We start from the raw sequence: 19782 nt of genomic DNA, 5'->3' as shown, positions 1-19782 counted from the left end.
CAGCTTGTTTCCTGCATGAGGAACGAAAAAGGATTGGTGGCAGGTTTGTGGGGAACGAAAAGTTGAGTTTGGGATATGCACGTAGCATTGTCCAGGAAGCAGGTGGACATGCAGGTCTGTTACTGCCTTGCCTTGTTTCTGAAGCCCCCATCGTGTGAGGCAGAGCTTGGTGTGTATATAGTCAAGCTGAGTTTGGGCCAAAAACAGGAGACTTGAGAGGCTTCAGAATATATTGAAGCCATAGCAGTGGATGAGTCACTCTAGCAGTGAGAGTGAAATGAGAGGAGAAGCAGGTCAGTCAGGGAACCTGGGGAAACGTGTGTTTAAGTGACTCATGGGCAGAGGATGGAAGTAATAGTGAAAGGGATAGAATTGAGTTCAAAGAAACCAGAGAAAAGCCAGGAAAGAGTGGTGCTACCAGCTCAAAGAAGGGTTTAGGCAATGGCCTGTAATGCCACAGTGTGGTCAAGGAGGATGGGGATTAAGTGACCAGTGAGTGCATGCAGCAACCAGGTGACTCTGGCAAAGAGCAGTGCTGGAGGCAGCAGTGGGGAGAGGCCACACCACAAGGCCACAGTGAAGCAGTGGAGAGCCAGAAGATAGCTGTGAAGTTGAGAGGCACAGCCGCTAGCTGGAGGAGGACATGGTCAAGAAAGGGATGTTCAAGTACTCATGTTTGATCAGAGGTGTCAAGAAACTTTCTCTAAATATGATTTTTATATGCTGGACATTATTTCTCTTATAACTCTGTTTCTCCTTTCTTGGTAGGTATCTTGGAGACTGTCTGGGACAAACACAGTGTTACTGCTGCCACTCCACCACCATCCCCGACCTCAGGAGAAAGTGGTATGGTCTGCCTGCCAGCCAAGGCATTCTTCTTTTTAAATGTATTGGGGGCCAGGTGTGGTGATTTGCAACTGTAGTCCTCAGTACTGAGGAGGCTGAGGTGGGAGGATCACTAGAGGCCAAGAGTTTGAGACCAGCCTGGGCAAGATAGTGAGACTCTATCTCTGTTTTTAAAAATTACATTAAAAAAATAGTCCTAGGTTGTTTCCCTCATTTTTTTATTTTTTCTGAATGTCATGGTTATGTGCTTGTGCTGAGATTGTTAGGAGCCTTTGGGCTTGAAACGTCTGCTTGTCCTTCTGTAGAGGTGGCAGGAGGTGGGCAGCAGCCTGCAGGAGAGGACATAGGAACAGGAATATTGAGTGCTTTCTTCCTCACTGGATTCGTGTTGGCCAAGGCAGAGTGGAGACCTCTCTGCCTGCATAGTGGAGACCTCTCTGCCTGCATAGTGGAGACTATGCAGTAGTTAGCATTGAATCAACATTGGTTAAGAGTCATTTGGTAAAGCGGGGCATGTTTGCAGAGGCTATTAAATAGTTTACTGGTTGCTAGTTATTGTCCACAGTTATGTTAATATCTGCTTCAAAATTCAGAGTGTAGTTCTTCTAAAGATGACTACTTTCAAGGATGGATGGAAAGAGGAAATTGCATCTGAACAGGAACTTTTAGTTTCTAAATGCTGCTGTTTACACTAAATGATCACAAATGCTTTTCCAGCAGAGTACATCCTGTGAATTGGCACATATAGCTTCCTCTACTGTAAAGGTTGATGTGGCTAATGAGAAATATTTCCACATCTTCTCCTTTATTTCAAGGAGATAGGCTGTGGAAGTCAGACATCTCTAAGCCCAAGCTGTTTTATGTAGCCTGTTGTTAGTATGTGGAAGCTGAAATTCTTACAGAGTTACTCTAGAATTGAAAAATCTATCTGGAAGTTTTGGGGAGTACTCATAGTGCACTAATTATTACAAATTTTGATTATCTTACTTGGATTAAAAATTATTAGAGAGCCATTTGTCATACTGCTTAGATTACAAACAATTATAAAGTTCTAGAGTGCATTATAAGCTCATAGGAAATGGAACTTTGTATTTGGTGGCAAACCTTTATTCTTTAGGTAGATATTTGAGGTGGCTCAGCAGATTTATATGTTGCAGTATCTGGAGATTAAAGAAACATTTGGAAATGATTCAGAGATTTGATTTTATGAGTGAACGAATGTCTTGGAGTATCCACAGTTAAGTTTGTTTTTTCGTTTAAATTCTGTTTGCAAATATTAATTCTTTTTTTCGAGACAAGGTCTCCTTCTGTCACCCAGACTGGAGTGCAGTGGTGTGATCACAATTCACTGCAGCCTCGACTTCCTGGGCTCCAGCAATCCTCACATTTCAGCCTCCCAGGTAGCTGGGACCATAGATGTGCACCAACATGCCTGGCTAATTTTTGTATTTGTTGTAGAGACGGGGTTTCGCCATGTTGCCCAGGCTGATCTTGAACTCCTGAGCTTAAGCTATCCACCCGCCTCAGCCTTTCAGATTTCTGGGATTACAGGTGTGAGCCACCATACCCAGCCAAGATTAGTTCTTTTGAGTTAGATTTGTTTTAGACAGTTGAATACTCGCTAGCATGGTTTATTAGCAACAGCAGTTTACTGTAGAAGAAATGCTTGTTTGTGTTTCTGTTGGCTTCATACAAACAGGTTCTGAGCTAACTCAGTTTATACTTTGATAGGCTCTGTTTTCCTCAGGGCCATGTTGGGGAATGTCAGATAATACAAACCAGAGATATGTGCTTACTTCTTCCATGTGTTGCCTAGGTTTTATGCGGCTAAGCGGAATAAAATATGAACTAACTTGACATTTGCTTGTAACAAAACCTAAAATGTGGTGCCTACTTCTTGAGAATTGCCTCTTAAAATTTTTTGAAGTGTTGGATTTTAGTATTTGAGAAATAACAAAATAAATTGAGACTGTGGGGGCACTTAGGGAGTTATGTAAGCTTTTAAGCTGGTATACTTCCCCTTTAAAAAAAAATTGCATGTTCATTTGTTACAGTATTTTTCTTTCTTTTTATGGTAATGTAAGTGAAGTCATTAGATCTTGCCCCACTATTTGGACAGTGCTGATGATGCAATCACCATTCATTTTGATGCTTTTGTTCAACTGTCTTTGTGCGCTTAAGATGCCAAGTTAAGCAGTAAAACTTCCAGAAAATTGTTTTGCTTTCTTGACCGTATCAGTTTTCTAGAGAAAATTTGTTCTGAGAAACTGTAGGGCCCAGTGAAGCAACCAAATGAATTCCTTAGCTCAGCCCCTGTGGGGCTCTCCTGCCCTGCGTCTTAGGTTTAGTAGCCCCCTGAGGCTTGTGGGGTTTTTTTCCCCATATACTTTCTTTTAATGTAATTTTCTGTCTTATTACTTTTAAAGAACAAAGCCCAGGGACTAGTTCCTGCAACAACTCCTGTAATAGTCTGGATGTATAAAAAAGTTTGAAGGAGTGGAGTGTGTGTGGTTTATTTCTCAGCATAGTTCCCCCAAATTGTTACCTTAACTCCTAAACTGGCTGCAATAGTGATCACTCACCTCACGAGATCAGACTAGTCTGTCTCTTGCTTACAAACAAGGAAGCTTGCCAGGGGTTGCATCGCCAGTGAGCAGAGTGGGGCCAAGAACCCCTACCAGAACCCTAGAATTCCAAATCTAGGTGCACGGTCATTGTCCTAGCTTTGCTTTCTTGGTCGTTCTCACCAATTCTGTCCACTTCCTTCTTCCCCTGGTTTGGAGTCTTGGCCCTGCCACTTACTCTGTGACCTTGAGTGGATCCTTCACCTTCTCTGACCGCTGATGTCCTTGACTTTAAAAAAGGAATAGCTTCCTCTGAGGATAAATGAGGGAAGATGTGGACATTGCCCCCCCGCCTGCTGAGGCTGTTCCTTCCTGCTGCACTTGAGCAGCCTCATATTCCTTCATCTCCTCTCATCTTCACTTCTCTTTGCCTGGACCAATGGGGAAAAAGTGCACAGAATGAGATTATGTGACTACAGCAATTCTGAGTTAGCTTTGATTGCTCTGCAGTAAAATTAAGGGACCATATCTTTCTCATGCACATGATATGTAGTTTCAAATATAGATCTGTACATACGTGATGATGAAAAGTTCTTCAGGGTGAGGATGTATCAGAGAGCGTGAATTGAGGCCAGTACTTCTGTTTCCTCCCAAACTCTTAACAGATTGCATATATTCATGCAAATCTTTTCATGTATTCCTTGTATACTACCTATAGAAAGGTGGGACTTGGGAGGGTCACTTACAACTCCTGTGATCTTATTTTCTCCTCCAGGGGCTCCTTGAATAGAGTTTTCCCCCATTTTACTGGCCAAGGCTGCAGTTAGAGCTGTGGTTTGTCCTGCAGGGGGTATTTGTCAGTGTCTGGAGAAATTTAGGTTAACGCGACTGGAGAAGTGCTATTGGCATCTAGTGAGTGGAGGCCAGGGATGCTGCTGAACACCCCGCGGTACGCAGCGGACCAAAGAATGATCTAGCCCCAGATGCCAGTAGTGCTGAGGTTGGGAAACTCTTAAGTTAGTAAATATACAACCGATAGGAAAAACATGAAGTTTCAATAATTAAAAAGCTTTTGCACGAAAGTTTATTACAGGGCTGGGCATGGTGGCTTAGGCCTGTAAATCCCAGCACTTTGGGGAGCCGAGGTGAGAGGATCACTTGAGCTTAGGAATTTGAGACCTGTGTTGGCAACATAGTGAGACCCCATCTCTAATATATATATATCTGGGCATGGTGGCTCCTGCCTGTAGTCCCAGCTACTTGGGAGGGTTGAAGTGGGAGAATCGCTTGAGTCCAGGAGGTTGAGGCTGCAGTGAGCCATGATTGCATCACTGTACTCCAGCCTGGGCGACAGAGCAAGACCCTGTCTCAACAAAAAAAAAAAAAAAAAAAATTTACAAATATGCCAACCATGTCTTCATTCCTTCTAAGTCAGTAAATGCACCAGAGTTGTCTACACAGCTCTGTGGGCATTGGTGCATATCGCTGCCAGGGTCACAGGTTTTGTAATCAAGGTACCCTCTTCCATAGAGAACTTGATAAAGCTCTCTTAGGTTTGCATTGGAAGTGCTGCTGCATGAAGCAGAATCTGTTTTGTGGTGATTCCTTCCACTTTGATTACGGTGTAATTTTTGAAAAACACTTCCGTCATCCACTAAAATACCTTGAAACATTTAAATTTGAGTAAAATCGTTTTTATGGAGAAATAGCCTTAACAGGTTCTTTCCCTCACCCCAACCTTTTTAGGCAAATGAGTTGTGGTACACTCCTTAGCAGATGCTGACTTCCATGACCATGGTCCTGCTATTTTCTTTCTTTTGAGGACAAAAGTAATCGCAGATCATTCATATCCACCTAAACAGTTTTCGCCTTTGCATAATCTTGTTCAGTCTTTGTCTTCACATATTTGTCTTTCTATGCTTGTAGTCATGGTATATACATGCTATTATTTTACATATGATTTCAGGCCATACATATTTTTCCATATTTATTTTTTCACTTTAATACAGAGGAGAACAATTAGGAATATTTTTCTGTATTTAAATATTAGCTTTCTTATTGCTCATTTTTCCTGGTTGCATAATCTTTCCAGTTAACTTGCTTTTTGGAAGGAAACATTGGTTTTGAGGCCAGACCCTGGTTTGGTTTCATTTCTACCTTATGCTAGCAGAGGGACTTGGGGAAACACTTGGTCTGTCTGTGCCTTAGTTATTTTAATGGTCTGTAAATATGGGTAATAATGCCCACCTTAGAGTTGTGAATATTAAATGAGAATATGCATATATAGTTTTCAGTATAGGGCCAAGCAAGTAGTCACACAGCAGATGGTGGCTGTTACTGCTTTTACCGTAAGTATTATTATAGATGTTTTGGTTTTTTTTCCTTTTAGCATCCATTCTGGAAAAAGTCTTCTGAGCCACATACTAGGGACAGCTTTTAAATCTACTTTTCTTTTTTTTTGGTTCCTCATAAATCAACTTGATAAGTCCACTTTTAAGAATAGAACTTAAACCCTTCGTTAATGAATTCACAAAATCCTCATTATAATGGTGGAGGAGGTTGAGGCTGAGAAAGGCTAGCCAACTTGTTCATGTTCATCCAGCGTTAGTATAAGACCTCAGCTCTCAATAAGTCTGGGAACCCCTGGAAGTCCCCCAAACCCTTTTAGGGAGTCCCAAAGGCCAGGTATGTGTTCATAAAAATACTAAGACATTGTTTGTCATTTTTATTCCCATTCTCTCATGAGTATATGAATAAAAAAGTTAATTCCAGATTCCACATTGCAGTTAACCCTTCAGAAATGACTATTCATCAGACTTTAATCTAATATGATAGAATAGACACAGTTATTTGAAAAGGCCACTAAAGCCCTTTGTTCATTTGTAGTTGCATATCTGTGTGGAGTTGCATTTTCTTCACATACTTCAGTGAAAACAATCTATTGCAAAAGAGTGAAGGCAGAAGCAGTTGGGAGAGTCTAGTTATCTTTTAAACCAGCCACTAAAGAGATTTCAAAAATAGAAAAACTGTACTACCTTTCTCACTATTTTTGGGTAAAATACAGTTTTTTTCATTTAAAAATGTTATGCTAACATGATGGCTTTGTAATTAAATGAATTAAATATTTAAACACTTCTCAGCTTTAATTTCTAATATGGCAAATATCAATAGAAGTAACGCTCCTAAGAGCTTTCTCTTCGGGATGCTTAGTAATTTTTAAGAGTGAGGACTTCTGAAACCCAAACATTTGAGACCTAGTGCTGTAAAGTACAAAATAAAATGTAAACATTTACCCAGTATCTTATATAGAAAGAACATCAAATAATATTTGATCACTCCAGACATCTCTACACAGAGATAAGACAGATAAAAAGACAAAAATGGCATCAGATTATATATTTTTTAATAACATTTAAATTTTAGTTTTACTTGATTTTTTTTTTTTTTTTTTTTTTTTTGAGATGGAGTCTCACTTTGTTATCCAGGCTAGAGTGCAGTGGCATGATCTTGGCTCACTGCAGCGTCCGCCTCCCAGGGGCAAGCGATTCTCCTGCCTCAGCCTCCTGAGTAGTTGGGATTACAGGTGGCAGCTGCCATGCCCGGCTAAGTTTTGTATTTTTAGTAGAGATGGGGTTTCACCATTTTGGCCGGGCTGGTCTGGAACTTCTGACCTCAAGTGATTTATCCGCTTCAGCCTCCCAAAGTGCTGGGATTACAGGTGTGAGCCACAGTACCCAGCATTTTACTTGATTTTTTTTTTTTTTTTTTAAGACGGAGGCTTGCTCTGTTGCCCAGGCTGGAGTGCAGTGGTGCAATCTCTACTTACTGCAACCTCCACCTCCCGGGTTCAAGCAATTCTCCTGCCCCAGCCTCCCGAGTAGCTGGGATTATAGGCACGCACCACCACGCCCAGCTAATTTTTGTATTTTAGTAGAGACAGGGTTTCACCATGTTGGCCGGGCTTGTCTCAAATTCCTGACCTCAAGTGATTTGCCCGCCTTGGCCTCCCAAAGTGCTGGGATTACAGGCGTGAGCGACTGTGCCCGGCCAGGTTTTACCTAAACGTAACAGAAATTGTTAAACTTAAGGAATTGCTGACCTTGAGGTGCTTTTTCTACAAGAAATACTGATTTCTAAAAGATACCTTTATGGTTAAGAAAAAATGATAAAAATCAATTTTGTACTACATGTTTGAATTTTATGTATCACCTCCCCCCCCACCATGTTTAATTTTAGACCATGTATTTTGAGACTTCTTCCTTGTGAAAGATGGGAAAGTTAGCTAGCACACCCTCTTAATTCCTACGTCTGTTTAGTCTTGAGTCTCTATGTAATTTGATGCCAGTGTGTCCTTTTGCTACAGCTTCTCCATTCCTTAATTCTTTATTTTGATTTACCTCTTTATCTGTGTGGTTTCTTTGTCTGTTATCCTCCTTGAGAAGAATTTGTGGAGTTACCTGAGTTTTTGCATGTTTGAGAGAATGTCCCCATGCTGTGAATGTTACTGTGGAGAAGTCTGACTGAGGTGTTTTCTCCTTTGTATCTGTACTTTTTCTGCCTACACTGCTTCCTCATTTTAAACATTCTTAGTATTGATCACTCTTCATCATTTTTTTCTTGGAACAGGATAAACCCTTTCATGTTGTAGAGTCATGTCAAATTTCAGGAAATTTTTCTTCTTGTTATAGTTGTTTTTTTTTTCTTTTTTCTTTTTTTAAAGACAGAGTCTTGCTCTGTCACCCAGGCTGGAGTGCAGTGGTAAAATCGTAGCTCACTGCAGCCTTGACCTCCCTGGGCTCAAGCGGTCCTCCCACTTCAGCCTCCTGAGTAGCTGGGCCTATAGGCATGTGCCACCATGCTTGGCTAATTTTTGTATTTTTTGTAGAGACGGGGTGTCGCTATGTTGCCCAAGCTGGTTTTGAACTCCTGGGCTCAAGTGATCTGCCCGCCTCAGCCTACCGAAATGCTGGGATTACAGGTGTGAGCCACTGCTCCTGGCCTGTTGTTATAGTTTTAAATATTTTTCTTCTTTTGTCTTCTCTAAAATAATTTTATGGCTTTTTTCCCCGTTTCATTTTGTTTGATTTCCTTTAGTCTAGTGCTTTCAAAAATCAAGCAAGCATGAGAATCACTTGGAGTGCTTATAAGAACACAGATTCCTGGGCCCCAACCCCTTCAGGCTCTACTCCAGTAGGTGTGGGATGGGGCCTGATGATTTGTATTTCTGACAAGTTCCCTGATTACATTACTGGTCCAGGTCCACAGAGTAGCCCCGTGGTCCTCCAATTTTGGGTCTTGGGGTCCCTTGACTCTTAAAAAATTACTGAGGTCCTCAAAACACTTTGTAAGTTATATCTGTTGATAGAAAAACTGAGAAAAATGTACAAATAGTCATTAATTCATTTAAAAATATCTGTGATGAACCCATTACATATTAACAGATAATATGCTTTAATAAAAAATAACTATATTTTTCAAAGCAAACAGAAAAATTCACTGAGAAGAGTGGTGGTGTTTTACAGTTTTGCAAATCTCTAACATGTGGCTTAGTGAAAGGCAGCTTCTGCATTTCATCTGTTGCACTATCCCATGTGATGTAGCCTCTGGAAAGCTCCATTGTACACTTGGAGATAATGAAAGTGAAAAAGGAAAAGAACATCTTAGTATTCCTTTAAAAATAGTTTTGAATTTGTGGACTCCCTTCCCCGTAATCAACAGCCATTTTAATGTAGATAACCTCTGTCTTCTGTTTGGTAACATGTTCTTGTAAGAACTTACTGTTTTGTGTCCATGTATTTTAATATGTAAGTGGTATAGTGAAACTGTCATTCTGTTTCTTACTTTTAATTTAACTGTATCTTTTTAAGGTCTCTCCAAGCTGTTGCCCGTCTGTGCCTTAGTCCTCTACTTCTGCTCACTGTGTGATATGATACCTGACTCTGCATTCCCTATCCTCTCCCGCCAAGGAGGAGGCCAGACTGCCTCCAGCTCTCCCCCTCACGCCTGTCCCTTCATGGACCCGTGTGAGGGTTGCGTTGGGAGCATACCAGGAGAATGGTCAGGTGAAAGGATATGTGAATGTTTAATAGGACTCCAGAGTGCCAGGTCCTCCTCAGAATGGCCCTTCTTCCTGCACCGCCTTGTGAAGGTTCCTGCATCCATTCCTTGTACTTGACGTCTGGCATTTGCCAACATTTTTTCAGACTCCTTTTAATTTGCTTTTTCTGATTACTAATGAATTTGAAATCTCTTCATATGCTTTGGAGTTTCTTTCTCTGAAAATTGTCTCTCCATATCAACTGCCTGTTTTTGTACTGGGGTTGTGTTTACTGATGTGTAGCATTTTAAAAATAGATTTTAGTTTTTAGTCCTTTTCGATGTTAGAAACTGTGAATATCTTCTCACAGTCTGTTGTCTGCCTGGTAACTTTCCCTTAATGTTTTTCATTGATTAGGAACTCTTCTTTTATTTTTATTTTTTATTTTTTGAGATGGAGTTTCGCTCTTGATGCCCAGGCTGGAGTGCAATGGCGTGATCTTAGCTCACTCCAACCTCCACCTCCTGGGTTCAAGCGATTCTCCTGCCTCAGCCTCCCAAGTAGCTGGGATTACGGGCATGCACCACCATGCCTGGCTAACTTTGTATTTTACTAGAGACAGGGTTTCACCATGTTGGTCAGGCTGGTCTTGAACTACTGACCTCAGGTAATCCACCCACCTCGGCCTCCCACAGTGCTGGGATTACAGACATGAGCCACCGCGCCCAGCCTTGATTAGAAAATCTTAATTTTGTTATATTCATCAGTATTTTTTGTTAAGGTTTTCTTTTTTGGTAATTTTAAGGAGTCTTTTTCTCTCTTATATTTCAAATACTCTTATATTTTCTTCTGTTAACTTTAAAGTTTTATCTTTGGTTTAAGTCTTTAATTCATTGGTGCCCAACTTTGTATGTGGTGTTAGGGATTTTTATTTGTTTATTTATTTAATGGTCATGTATCATGCTTTTCAAAAGCAAGGTCATGATTTGGGGGAACAGTAGCAAGAAAAGAAAAACTTGAGTGGATTTGGGGTTTTGCAGCCAGGGAATAATCCCATCTTCTCTTCACTTATGTCTCCTGGGAAACTGCTGTTGTACAAATCTCACTAAAACTAAATTTGAGTCAAAACACTAAAGATTGTATCCAGATCCCCCTCACTAAGAATCATAATCAATTATCTTATTTTTGCTGTACTGTTAAAATTTCCTAATTAGTGTTTAACTTTGAGCATATAGATTTTATTTTTTTATTTCATAGGTAACTAAACTGATACATATATGTATACATATATATATATTTTTTTTTTTGAAGAAGAAGAATTACTTAAAGTCATTTGTAAGAGATTTGATGCTGGATAGCTTAAAAGCCTTTCTTATTTTCAGGTGACTTACTGAGTAACCTGTTGCAGAGTCCCAGTTCAGCCAAACTGTTGAATCAGCCAATTCCCATCCTTGATGTGGAGAGTGAGTATATCTGTTCCCTGGCTTTGGAGTGCCTGGCCCATCTCTTCAGTTGGATTCCTCTGTCTGCCAGCATCACCCCATCCCTCCTTACCACCATCTTCCACTTTGCACGATTTGGCTGTGACATCCGGGCCAGAAAGATGGCGTCAGTTAACGGCAGCAGCCAGAACTGTGTCTCGGGTCAGGAGCGCGGCCGGCTGGGGGTCCTGGCCATGTCCTGCATCAATGAACTCATGTCCAAGAACTGTGTGCCTATGGAATTTGAGGAGTATTTACTGCGTATGTTCCAGCAGACTTTCTACCTCCTGCAGAAAATCACCAAGGATAACAATGCCCACACAGTGAAGAGCAGGCTAGAAGAGCTCGATGAGAGGTAATGAAACCAAGTGTGGAGCTGGTGTGCCCCAAGAAAGGGCCCTGACTGTTTACCATGCTGTGCTGCATGGCATCTGTAATCCTCTTTGATTTCAGAATATGGGGCTCCTGGTGAGGAACAGAAAGGTAGGTGTGTGCCAGTAAGTCTGAGATTAGCTGGAAGGGCTTGGGTGGTTAAGGGAAGTGACTGAGTTTGAAAAATGCTTGTGCCTTGTGTAGGTTTGTTGTCTTTTCTCCCCATCCATCTCCTGTCCTCCCTTCTACTCCTCTTGCCCCCTTTTCCTTACTATTTGCTTGCAGGTCTGAGGTGGTGCAGGGACTGAGACTGCTGCTCCTGCGTAGCCAAGAACAGGAGAAGAGGTCCGTGGAGGTACAGGAGTTATAATCGCCTTTTCTCACTTGGTGTCAGTTTTTACTATTTGACTTTTCCCAAGTGAACATCCTGCAGTATTCAGGAATGTTGTTGTTATTGTGAGTTTTACACCAATGGCAAGTTTTCATCAAACTATAGGAGGGATGTTAATGTGTGCACAGGTTAATGTAGCACACAGCTGTGTTTCTTTGTTATTGTCCTCTCGAGTGGAGCCTACAATGACCTACTTTTTTTTTTTAAAAAAGCACTCAAAGACGACTCCATCACAGTACTCTGAGGCAGGGTTTCATGATTTATGTCTCTTGCAGATGAGGTCATTTATGTATCTTACAACTGCTGCTGTATGAAAACAGGAGGGAAGTTGAAAACTTATATTATGAACAATCAGATTGACGGTTTAGAGACTTTCTAGCAATAAATCGTATCGAATTAGTAAATATTTACAGATGACATGGCAGCAACAGTTGCTAATATTTTCAGTTTTCCTTAGATTGTCCTTTGTTATTAAGCTATATAGAATTAAGCTATTTTCTTTTCCTTAGAGTAAATGGCAGAATATAAAATCAAGTGCATAAAGTTGAAAGTTTTAGTGCTTTTTAAATTGGGCAGTTTTGTAAAATATTTCTAAAATTAAAAAATTGGTACATAAGATTATTTTGGTTTGGTTTATTGTAAAACCGTGATGTTTGCTCTGTATAAGAACACAATCTGATATGGTAATATGTTCTTAAAAATTATTTGGTGATAGCTTTCCATATGAATTCAAAGGCATCATTATTCACACTTTCATATTCTTTCTGTCTGTGGTTAAGAAAGGCTGTATTACCTTTTTTATGATCTGTGTGTCTCATGTCAATATCTCTTCATATGTTAATTTAAAAATCTAGCTGCTTGTATCAACTATCAAATATCAGTTGTTTTGACTTTAATCATAATGTAGTCACAGACAACTTTGTTGTGGCTTCCATTTGGATGGTATAGAAATGTCATTATGGATTGTCTATGTACTGATGTTGTTACGTGTAACTTTTGTGCTCTTGGTTTTACATTTTAATCCTGTGCTTCCTATTGCCCTGTGAAAGCTGAGAGGTGCCTGGGAGCAGAAAGGTGACATAAATAATGCTGTGTGCTTGCTTCCTGGCTCTGGGTCCCCTACCACTAATTCTAAACAGCTCAGTCCATTCTCAGTTGTTTAGGAGCTGCTAACCAGATCCTTGGCTTCTCTTTCCCTCTACTGCCTTTCCCCCTAACTTTCTACTGTTCATTAGCACCTGTACCAGAAGGTGGGCAAGGGAAAGAAAATGAGGTGAAATAAAATCTGTAGTTTTAGCTACTGAACAGCCTTGTTTGTATTTTTAAAAAATTGGGTTAGATACTGAAGTAAAATTGAGATTGTTCTGTATTTAGCCCATGGCTTTTTTTTTTTTTTTTTTTTTTTAATGGGTAGTAGGGAATTGAGTGCACTTTCCTAAAGAACAGTCAGCTGGGTGGTGACTTTGAATATCCGTGTAAAACTATCATGCGGTACATAAGTGAGTGAGGAAGGAGTTCCTGCTCTTGAGTATTAGTGATTGATGACACCAGAGAGAAGTGTCTTTGTATGTTCCTGTCTCTAAAAACAGTTGATTTTAGTGCCTTACTGTTTTTCGAGTACTTGGCCCCATGATCCACAGAGACAGCCATTCTCTTTATCAAAACAAATTAATATGTATTTTTTAAAAAGCTGCAAATAAGCTCGGCCGCATAGAGGTCAGGCAGGCAGGCTGGCCACCGTCAGGGAGATAGGTCCCAGGAGCAACCTGGGACATTTTATTTCCGGGCCAGTTTTGCTTTTCTGAGTAGTAGTTTTCTCTGCTTTTATTATTTTACATATCTCTGTTTTGAAAAATAGCTTTTGCAGTAATGAGTTTCAGAATTGCTTTTAGCCATTATTTCATTTTCAGCTAAGGCCTAGTATGTCTTTACCTTTTTGTGTTGGTCTCTGAAATGTGATTTATGAAGGTATGGCCATCTCATTTTCTAATCACCTTTTGGTATTTAGGGGCTTAAAATGACAGTTTCTGAAATGTGAGAGTGATGATGTGCTGTGTATTTAATAACAGAGATCTCTTATCCTTGCAGCTGTGACCCATACTCTTCTGTGAAATGATTTTGTGAATACAAATGAGTTGGGGATTCACTGTGAAGTGAAAAGAAAGAGCACTGGATTGGGAGTGGATGATAGTCCTGTTCTGCCATGAGTTGGCTGAGTGACTTTGGGCTGGTCACTTTACCTCTCTGGGCTTCATCTGCAAAATGGAAGCATCAGACTAAAGTCCCTGAGGCTTGCCCAGTTCTAATAGCCTTCCTCCCTTATATTTGAAATCACTTTTAGAGTATTGGGTTGTGCTATGTTTAATTAGCACCAGGAACCAAAGGGGGAAAAATGGCCATTAAGTTGCAAGCCTGAGTACATCTTACCTGGATGCCATGCCCTTCGTAGCCTGGTTTTGTTTTTGTGTCTTTAGCACCATTCACTTTAGTATTTTGGCCTCCCGGAAAGAAAACCAGCCTTCTAGACTTGCCAGATTGAAATGACACAGTGATCTGCCCATCAACTTTTTATCATTTCCCTTCACTTTAATTGGGTCACAACACAAATGACTTAGAAAATGTGAGCGCACTAGATTATAAGAAGCCTTAGCAGACAGTGTCTGAGGATTAAAGTTGCTTTTCTGCTATGTTTCAGGTGGTTAATGGAATGAAGGGTTGCCTGTCCTGTAGGTAATTGTTGCAGGCCTTTATATTTTTAAAAGAAAATATATTACAAATTTGTATAGTTCTGTACTGAAAGAACTTTGGATTGAATTTAAGTTCTAAGGAGGTGGCTGGGTTTCTTATTGTCACCTTTTGTCTTGTCTCATTTAGCTATATCGAGAAGTTTACTGACTTTCTTCGGCTCTTTGTGAGTGTTCACCTAAGAAGAATCGAGTCTTACTCCCAGTTCCCTGTGGTGGAGTTTTTGACACTTTTGTTCAAGTACACATTTCATCAGGTAAAGCACCAAAGTCATCCTTCCCTTCCAGAGAAAAGGTTTATTACCTTGTTACTTTGAGAAGAAAGAACTTTTTCTTTCAACTTTATTTTCCAAACATTAATATAATGCTTATTATGTGAAGAGTCACAGGTTTAATCTTCCTAACATCCCTGTGAATTAGGTTCTATTACCATTGTCATCTCTGTTTTGCAGGTAAAGAGACTGAGGCACAAAGAGTAACTTGCTTAGAGTCATACAGTTAGTAAGTGGTGGAGCTGGGATCTGAACCCAGAGTCAGGGCTCTTGACCACTATTATGTGAGCAAAGCAAAAGACAGGAAAAGTCTGAAATTAAGGCCTTTAGTTCTGTTCTGTAACTGCCACTGAAACCTCCTTCAAGAAGATTATATATAGTGAAGCTCTCAAGAGTTAAGTTTTGGTAGTGTCCAAGTTTTTCTCCCCCTCAACAAATATTTTTTGAGCTCCTATTGTACTCCAGGATTTAGACATACAACCTTCACAAGCAAAGTCTTTGCCTGCATTGAGTTTACTTACATTCTAGTGACCCTAGTCATTCTACTATGTGTGTGTACACACACACACACACACACACAAAAAAAAAAAATATATAAAATTATATATGTGGCTTTATTGAGGTATAATTTTATATACCATGAAATTCACTCATTGTAATTGTATAACTCAGTGATGTTCAGTGAATTCATGGAGCTGTCCAAACATCACCACAGTACAATTTTAGATATTTCTATCACATCCTATCCCCCGTGCCTGTTGGTGTGTGTTTTATCTTAGTTTTTAAAGTTTTTGGTAGACATTGGGTCTTGCTATGTTGACGAGGCTGACTTTGAACACCTGGCCTCAAGTGAGCCTCCTGTCTGGGCCTCCTGAAGTGCCGGTGTTACAGGCGTGAGCTACCGTGCCCAGCTGTGTGTTTTTAAAATAAGCTTTTTATTGAAGTATGACACACATACAGAAAAGTGCATAAATCTTAGGTGTAGTTAGATGAGTTTTCCCCAAATTGACATATGCATGTAACCATCACCTAAGTCAAGAAATACATTGTTGCCAGCAACCAGGAAATCTCCTCATGTCCTTTCCAATCACTTCCCCTCGTTTCTCCCCAGAAGTAACCCCAGTCCTGACCTTAATATCACAGACTAGTTTCGTAGTTTCGCCTGTTTTAGAGCTTCTCTGAATGAAAGCACATAATGTATGTTTTATCTGTGTTTTTATTGGCCATCGTGTTTGTGAGCTTCGTTTGCGTTGTGTGTGGCAGTCATGTGTTGATTTTCTTTGTGCTGTTGTTAAGTCATGGTTTGCAAGTCCACTCCCCTGCTGATTTGGCTGCTTCCAGTGCTTGCTGATCTTGCAGTGAACATTCTTGTACGTGCTTTTGGATGTACACAGATAGCTGTTTTAGTTGATATGTACCAGGGATGAAACTAATGGGTCACTGAGGACATTTGATTTTAGAAGTAGCCTTTTTTTTTTTTTTTTTTTTTTTTTTTTTTTTAACCACTAGTGTTGTAGCTTAATGTGGCTAGAGGAAAGGCAAGGGTCTAGGCTAGGAGGGTTGTGTATATGACTTAGAGCAGGGGTTTGTTGGGAAAGCTGTCCTTTCTCAAGGAAGATCTTGGCATGTGAAAATAGAAGAGGACCCAGTGGTAAGGATGAGCCAGTCCTGGGAGCAGGGGAGGGAAGGCCAAAACTTGAAGAAGCTCAGAGGTGTCAGGTAGAGGGGCAAGTGCGTGCAGAGCATGAGGAGAGCCATGCCGAGGTCATAGTCCTCAGGAGAACTTGAAGTGACTGCAGGAGGGTGAGGATGTAGGGGAGAAGCATCAGAGGTGGAAGAGTTTTGGGACATCCAGAGGAATTTTAAAGGAGACCATGAAAAAAGAGGATTTGAGAGAATGTTGAGTGAGTGTTAAATAGTGTAACAGAAATGAGGGAGCTGAGGAGCCAGTTCTGAGGCCAGAAATAGGAGGCTTACTTGGGGGAGATGGAATGACAATGTCTTGACATTTCACTCTCTATGTAAAATGGGGTCTTCTGGTGTGTATAGTATAGAAGAAAGTGAAACATCTTTTAAAGTAGGCATGTCTTATGCCTGATTCTTTGGATTGGACCCAAAAGTTTTGTGTTTGAGGTCTGCTTATTTCTATTAGTTCTGTGTCCTTGGAGAAACCTTAAATTTACTTAGATTTCAGTTTCCTCACCTAAGAAGATAGACTGCAGTGGACATCTTCAGGCCTTTCCCCTGGCTTATTTTTTATGATTCTTTCAGTAGACTCCTATGTGTCATCGAATTGAAAATGGTGGTTTTATATATTTATATATTATATTTATATATTGGGAAAGTAATTGGGGAAAAAGTATGCTCATGAAGCAAACCACAAGCTTCTTTCCTCCTCTCTGTACCTGGAATGGTCAGATGAGCTCCTTTCTGCTCTCCTGTCTCCTGTATGAGGACCTTCCTTTCTGGGAGCAGGCTGGCCACCTGTGGGAGTAGGTATGTCTTTGAGGTCCAGACAGAATCAGATTCTGAGCATTAGGTAGAGGGACAGGAACCTGAAAGGTACACTGTCCCAGCTTACTGTGGGTAAACCAGGGCAGACAGCCCTTTGCTGGGGAGGTAGAATGGTGAAAAGGTGTCAAGGTGCACTCTAGGACCAAGGCCTGCTTATAGGGGAGGTCTTTGGAATAAGACTTAAGAATGAGAAATTAAATGATCTCAAGAGACAGCTTTAAGTTCTCATCTGTTCACTAACAGGTATGATCTTACTCTCTCATAGCTTTATTACCTGTAATGTGGGAAAATGTGTCTTTCTCTCGTCTAGAGGGTTATATAAATATATTTAATATTCTTGCCTGTTGTTTCTAAAATTCACAAATTTTAGTACAGTCATGTGTTGCGTCCCTTAATTGACAGGGATGTGTTCTGATGAATGTGTTAGGTGATGTCATCGTTGTGTGTACATCATAGAGTGCACTTACGCAAGCCTAGATGGGAGAGTCCATCACACACATAGGCTAGGTGGTGTAGGCCACAAACCTGTGCAGTGTGTTACTGTGTAGAGTACTACTCTACTATTCTACTGTGTAGAATACTGTAGGCAGCTGTAACACAAGGGTAGGGATTTGTATCTAAACATAGAAAAGGTAGAATAAAAATACAGGGGTTATCTTATTGGGCCACTGTCACACATGCAGTCTATTGTTGATGGAAATGTTGTTATATGGTACATGACTGTACTGATGAACATAATTTTGAAGAACAGTCATAAGACAGAAGATGGTGCTAGTATCTTCTTTAACCTTTAACCTCCTTTTCTGTTTCTTTTCCTGCATTTTTCTGTAAATGCCCTGCCGCCAGCGCCTCCAGGTAGCAGTGCTCAGCAGGTGTCTGCTGCCTCCTGCTTTGCTTTGCTTGCTGAGCCTCTTGGCTGTCTATAAACCTATGTCTCTCTGTCTTAATGCTCCTAAGCTTAGTGCGTCCTCACCACTTCCTTCTTGTTCTTGTGTTTTTCATTTTGCCCCTTCTTCCTGAAACTGTGCCTGAGATGGTATACCCTGGGGGGAAGGGCTGTGGACCACAGAGCCTTAAGATCCACCTTCCTTTTGTTTTTTTTTTTATTTTCTTTTTTTTTGGAGACAGAGTTTCACTCTTGTCGCCCACGCTGGAGTGCGATGGTGCGATCTTGACTTACTGCAACCTCTGCCTCCCGGGTTCAAGCAATTCTGCCTCTCAGCCTCCTGAGTATCTGGGATTACAGGCAAGCACCACCCCACCCGGCTAATTTTTTGTATTTTTAGTAGAGATAGGGTTTCACCGTGTTGACCAGGCTGGTCTCGAATTCCTGACCTCAGGTGATCCACTCGACTCAGCCTCCCAAAGTGCTGGGATTACAGGTGTGAACCACCGTGCCTGGCCAAGATCCACTTTCTAGTTCTAATTTTGTTCCTTAATTGTCTTGTTACCTTGGGCAAGATATGACTGGACTTGACTTTTGAGCCTTGGTTTCTTTATCTGTAAAAGAGGAAGATGCAAAATATTTGTTCACTTTCCAAGACTCTTATGAAGATCACATAGACCAATGCAAATGAAAACTAAACACTGTAAACCACTTGGAAGATAGAATGGTATCATTAGTTTCTTAAAGAAACCTGGATTTGTAGCCCTGGAATCTGAAAAGTAAATTGGGGTCTAGGTCCATTTTAAAAATGGGTCTATGAAGGTTTTGAAAAGTTAGGCGACTTCAAAAATGGAGCCAGCCCATCATCTTGATGACCGGAATGAACCATGTCCACAGCAACTATCAGAGGCCAGGTCATGGGCGGCCTGTGGGCAGTGCACAAGCCCTCGCAGTGGGGCCTGCAGGAATGGATGTGAAAGGTGGTGCTTCAGGTTATACAGGGTGTGTCTGCTCACCTTTCCCCCAGCCTTGAGCATATAGCAAGTCCTCAATTCACATGCATGAAGTTTATATGTATAATTATAAAGTACTTTGACGGAGCCATAATACTTGGATTTATGTGGTAACCTTTCCCAAAGGCACTTCCATATGCATCTGATGAGCTGTGCTCTTTTGAGGGGGCTAGTGGATAGTTTTGAACCAAGGAGGGATAACCTTGGTGATTGACTTGAGGGAAGCTCAGCAAGTTGAACCCAGGACAAGAGTATGTCTCTTGGATGGGCAAGTCTAGTGGCCTGTCCAAGGACTACTCATATCATTTCTTTCTTCTTTTTTTTTGAGACAGGGTCTTGCTCTGTTGTCCAGGCTGGAGTGCAGTGGCACGATCTCAGCTCACTGCAACCTCTGCCTCCTGGGTTCAAGCGATTTTCCTGTTAAGCCTCCCGAGTAGCTGGGATCACAGGTGTGCATCGCCATGCCCGGCTAATTTTTGTATTTTTAGTAGAGAAAGGGTTTACACCATGTTGGCCAGGGTGGTCTCAAACTCCTGACCTCAAGAGATCCACCCGCCTGGGCCTCCCAAAGTGTTGGGATTACAGATGTGAGCCACTCCGTCTGGCTGCCGTATCATTTCCATGTGGCTTATTCATTGTTTTTCCTGGTTATTCTCCTGGTT

The 19782-nt window shown here is 41.0% G+C and overlaps 1 protein-coding gene across 4 annotated transcripts in view; it reads left to right on the top strand.

Moving 5' to 3' along the window:
- Positions 1–19782, top strand: part of XPO6 (exportin 6) — a 114198-nt gene that overhangs the window by 44728 nt on the left and 49688 nt on the right. For all 4 annotated transcript variants that reach the window (XM_019012287.4, XM_019012288.4, XM_063700071.1 and 1 more), the window contains 3 exons: positions 769–846; positions 10830–11283; positions 14566–14692. In XM_019012287.4, the coding sequence (XP_018867832.2) occupies positions 769–846; positions 10830–11283; positions 14566–14692 (659 nt within the window). The remainder of the gene's footprint in view (positions 1–768; positions 847–10829; positions 11284–14565; positions 14693–19782) is intronic.

Source organism: Gorilla gorilla, chromosome 18 (genome assembly GCF_029281585.2).
Source record: "Gorilla gorilla gorilla isolate KB3781 chromosome 18, NHGRI_mGorGor1-v2.1_pri, whole genome shotgun sequence".
Lineage (NCBI taxonomy): Eukaryota > Metazoa > Chordata > Mammalia > Primates > Hominidae > Gorilla > Gorilla gorilla.
Note: the sequence above shows the minus strand (reverse complement) of the source record. Positions and strands in the feature narration are given on the sequence as shown.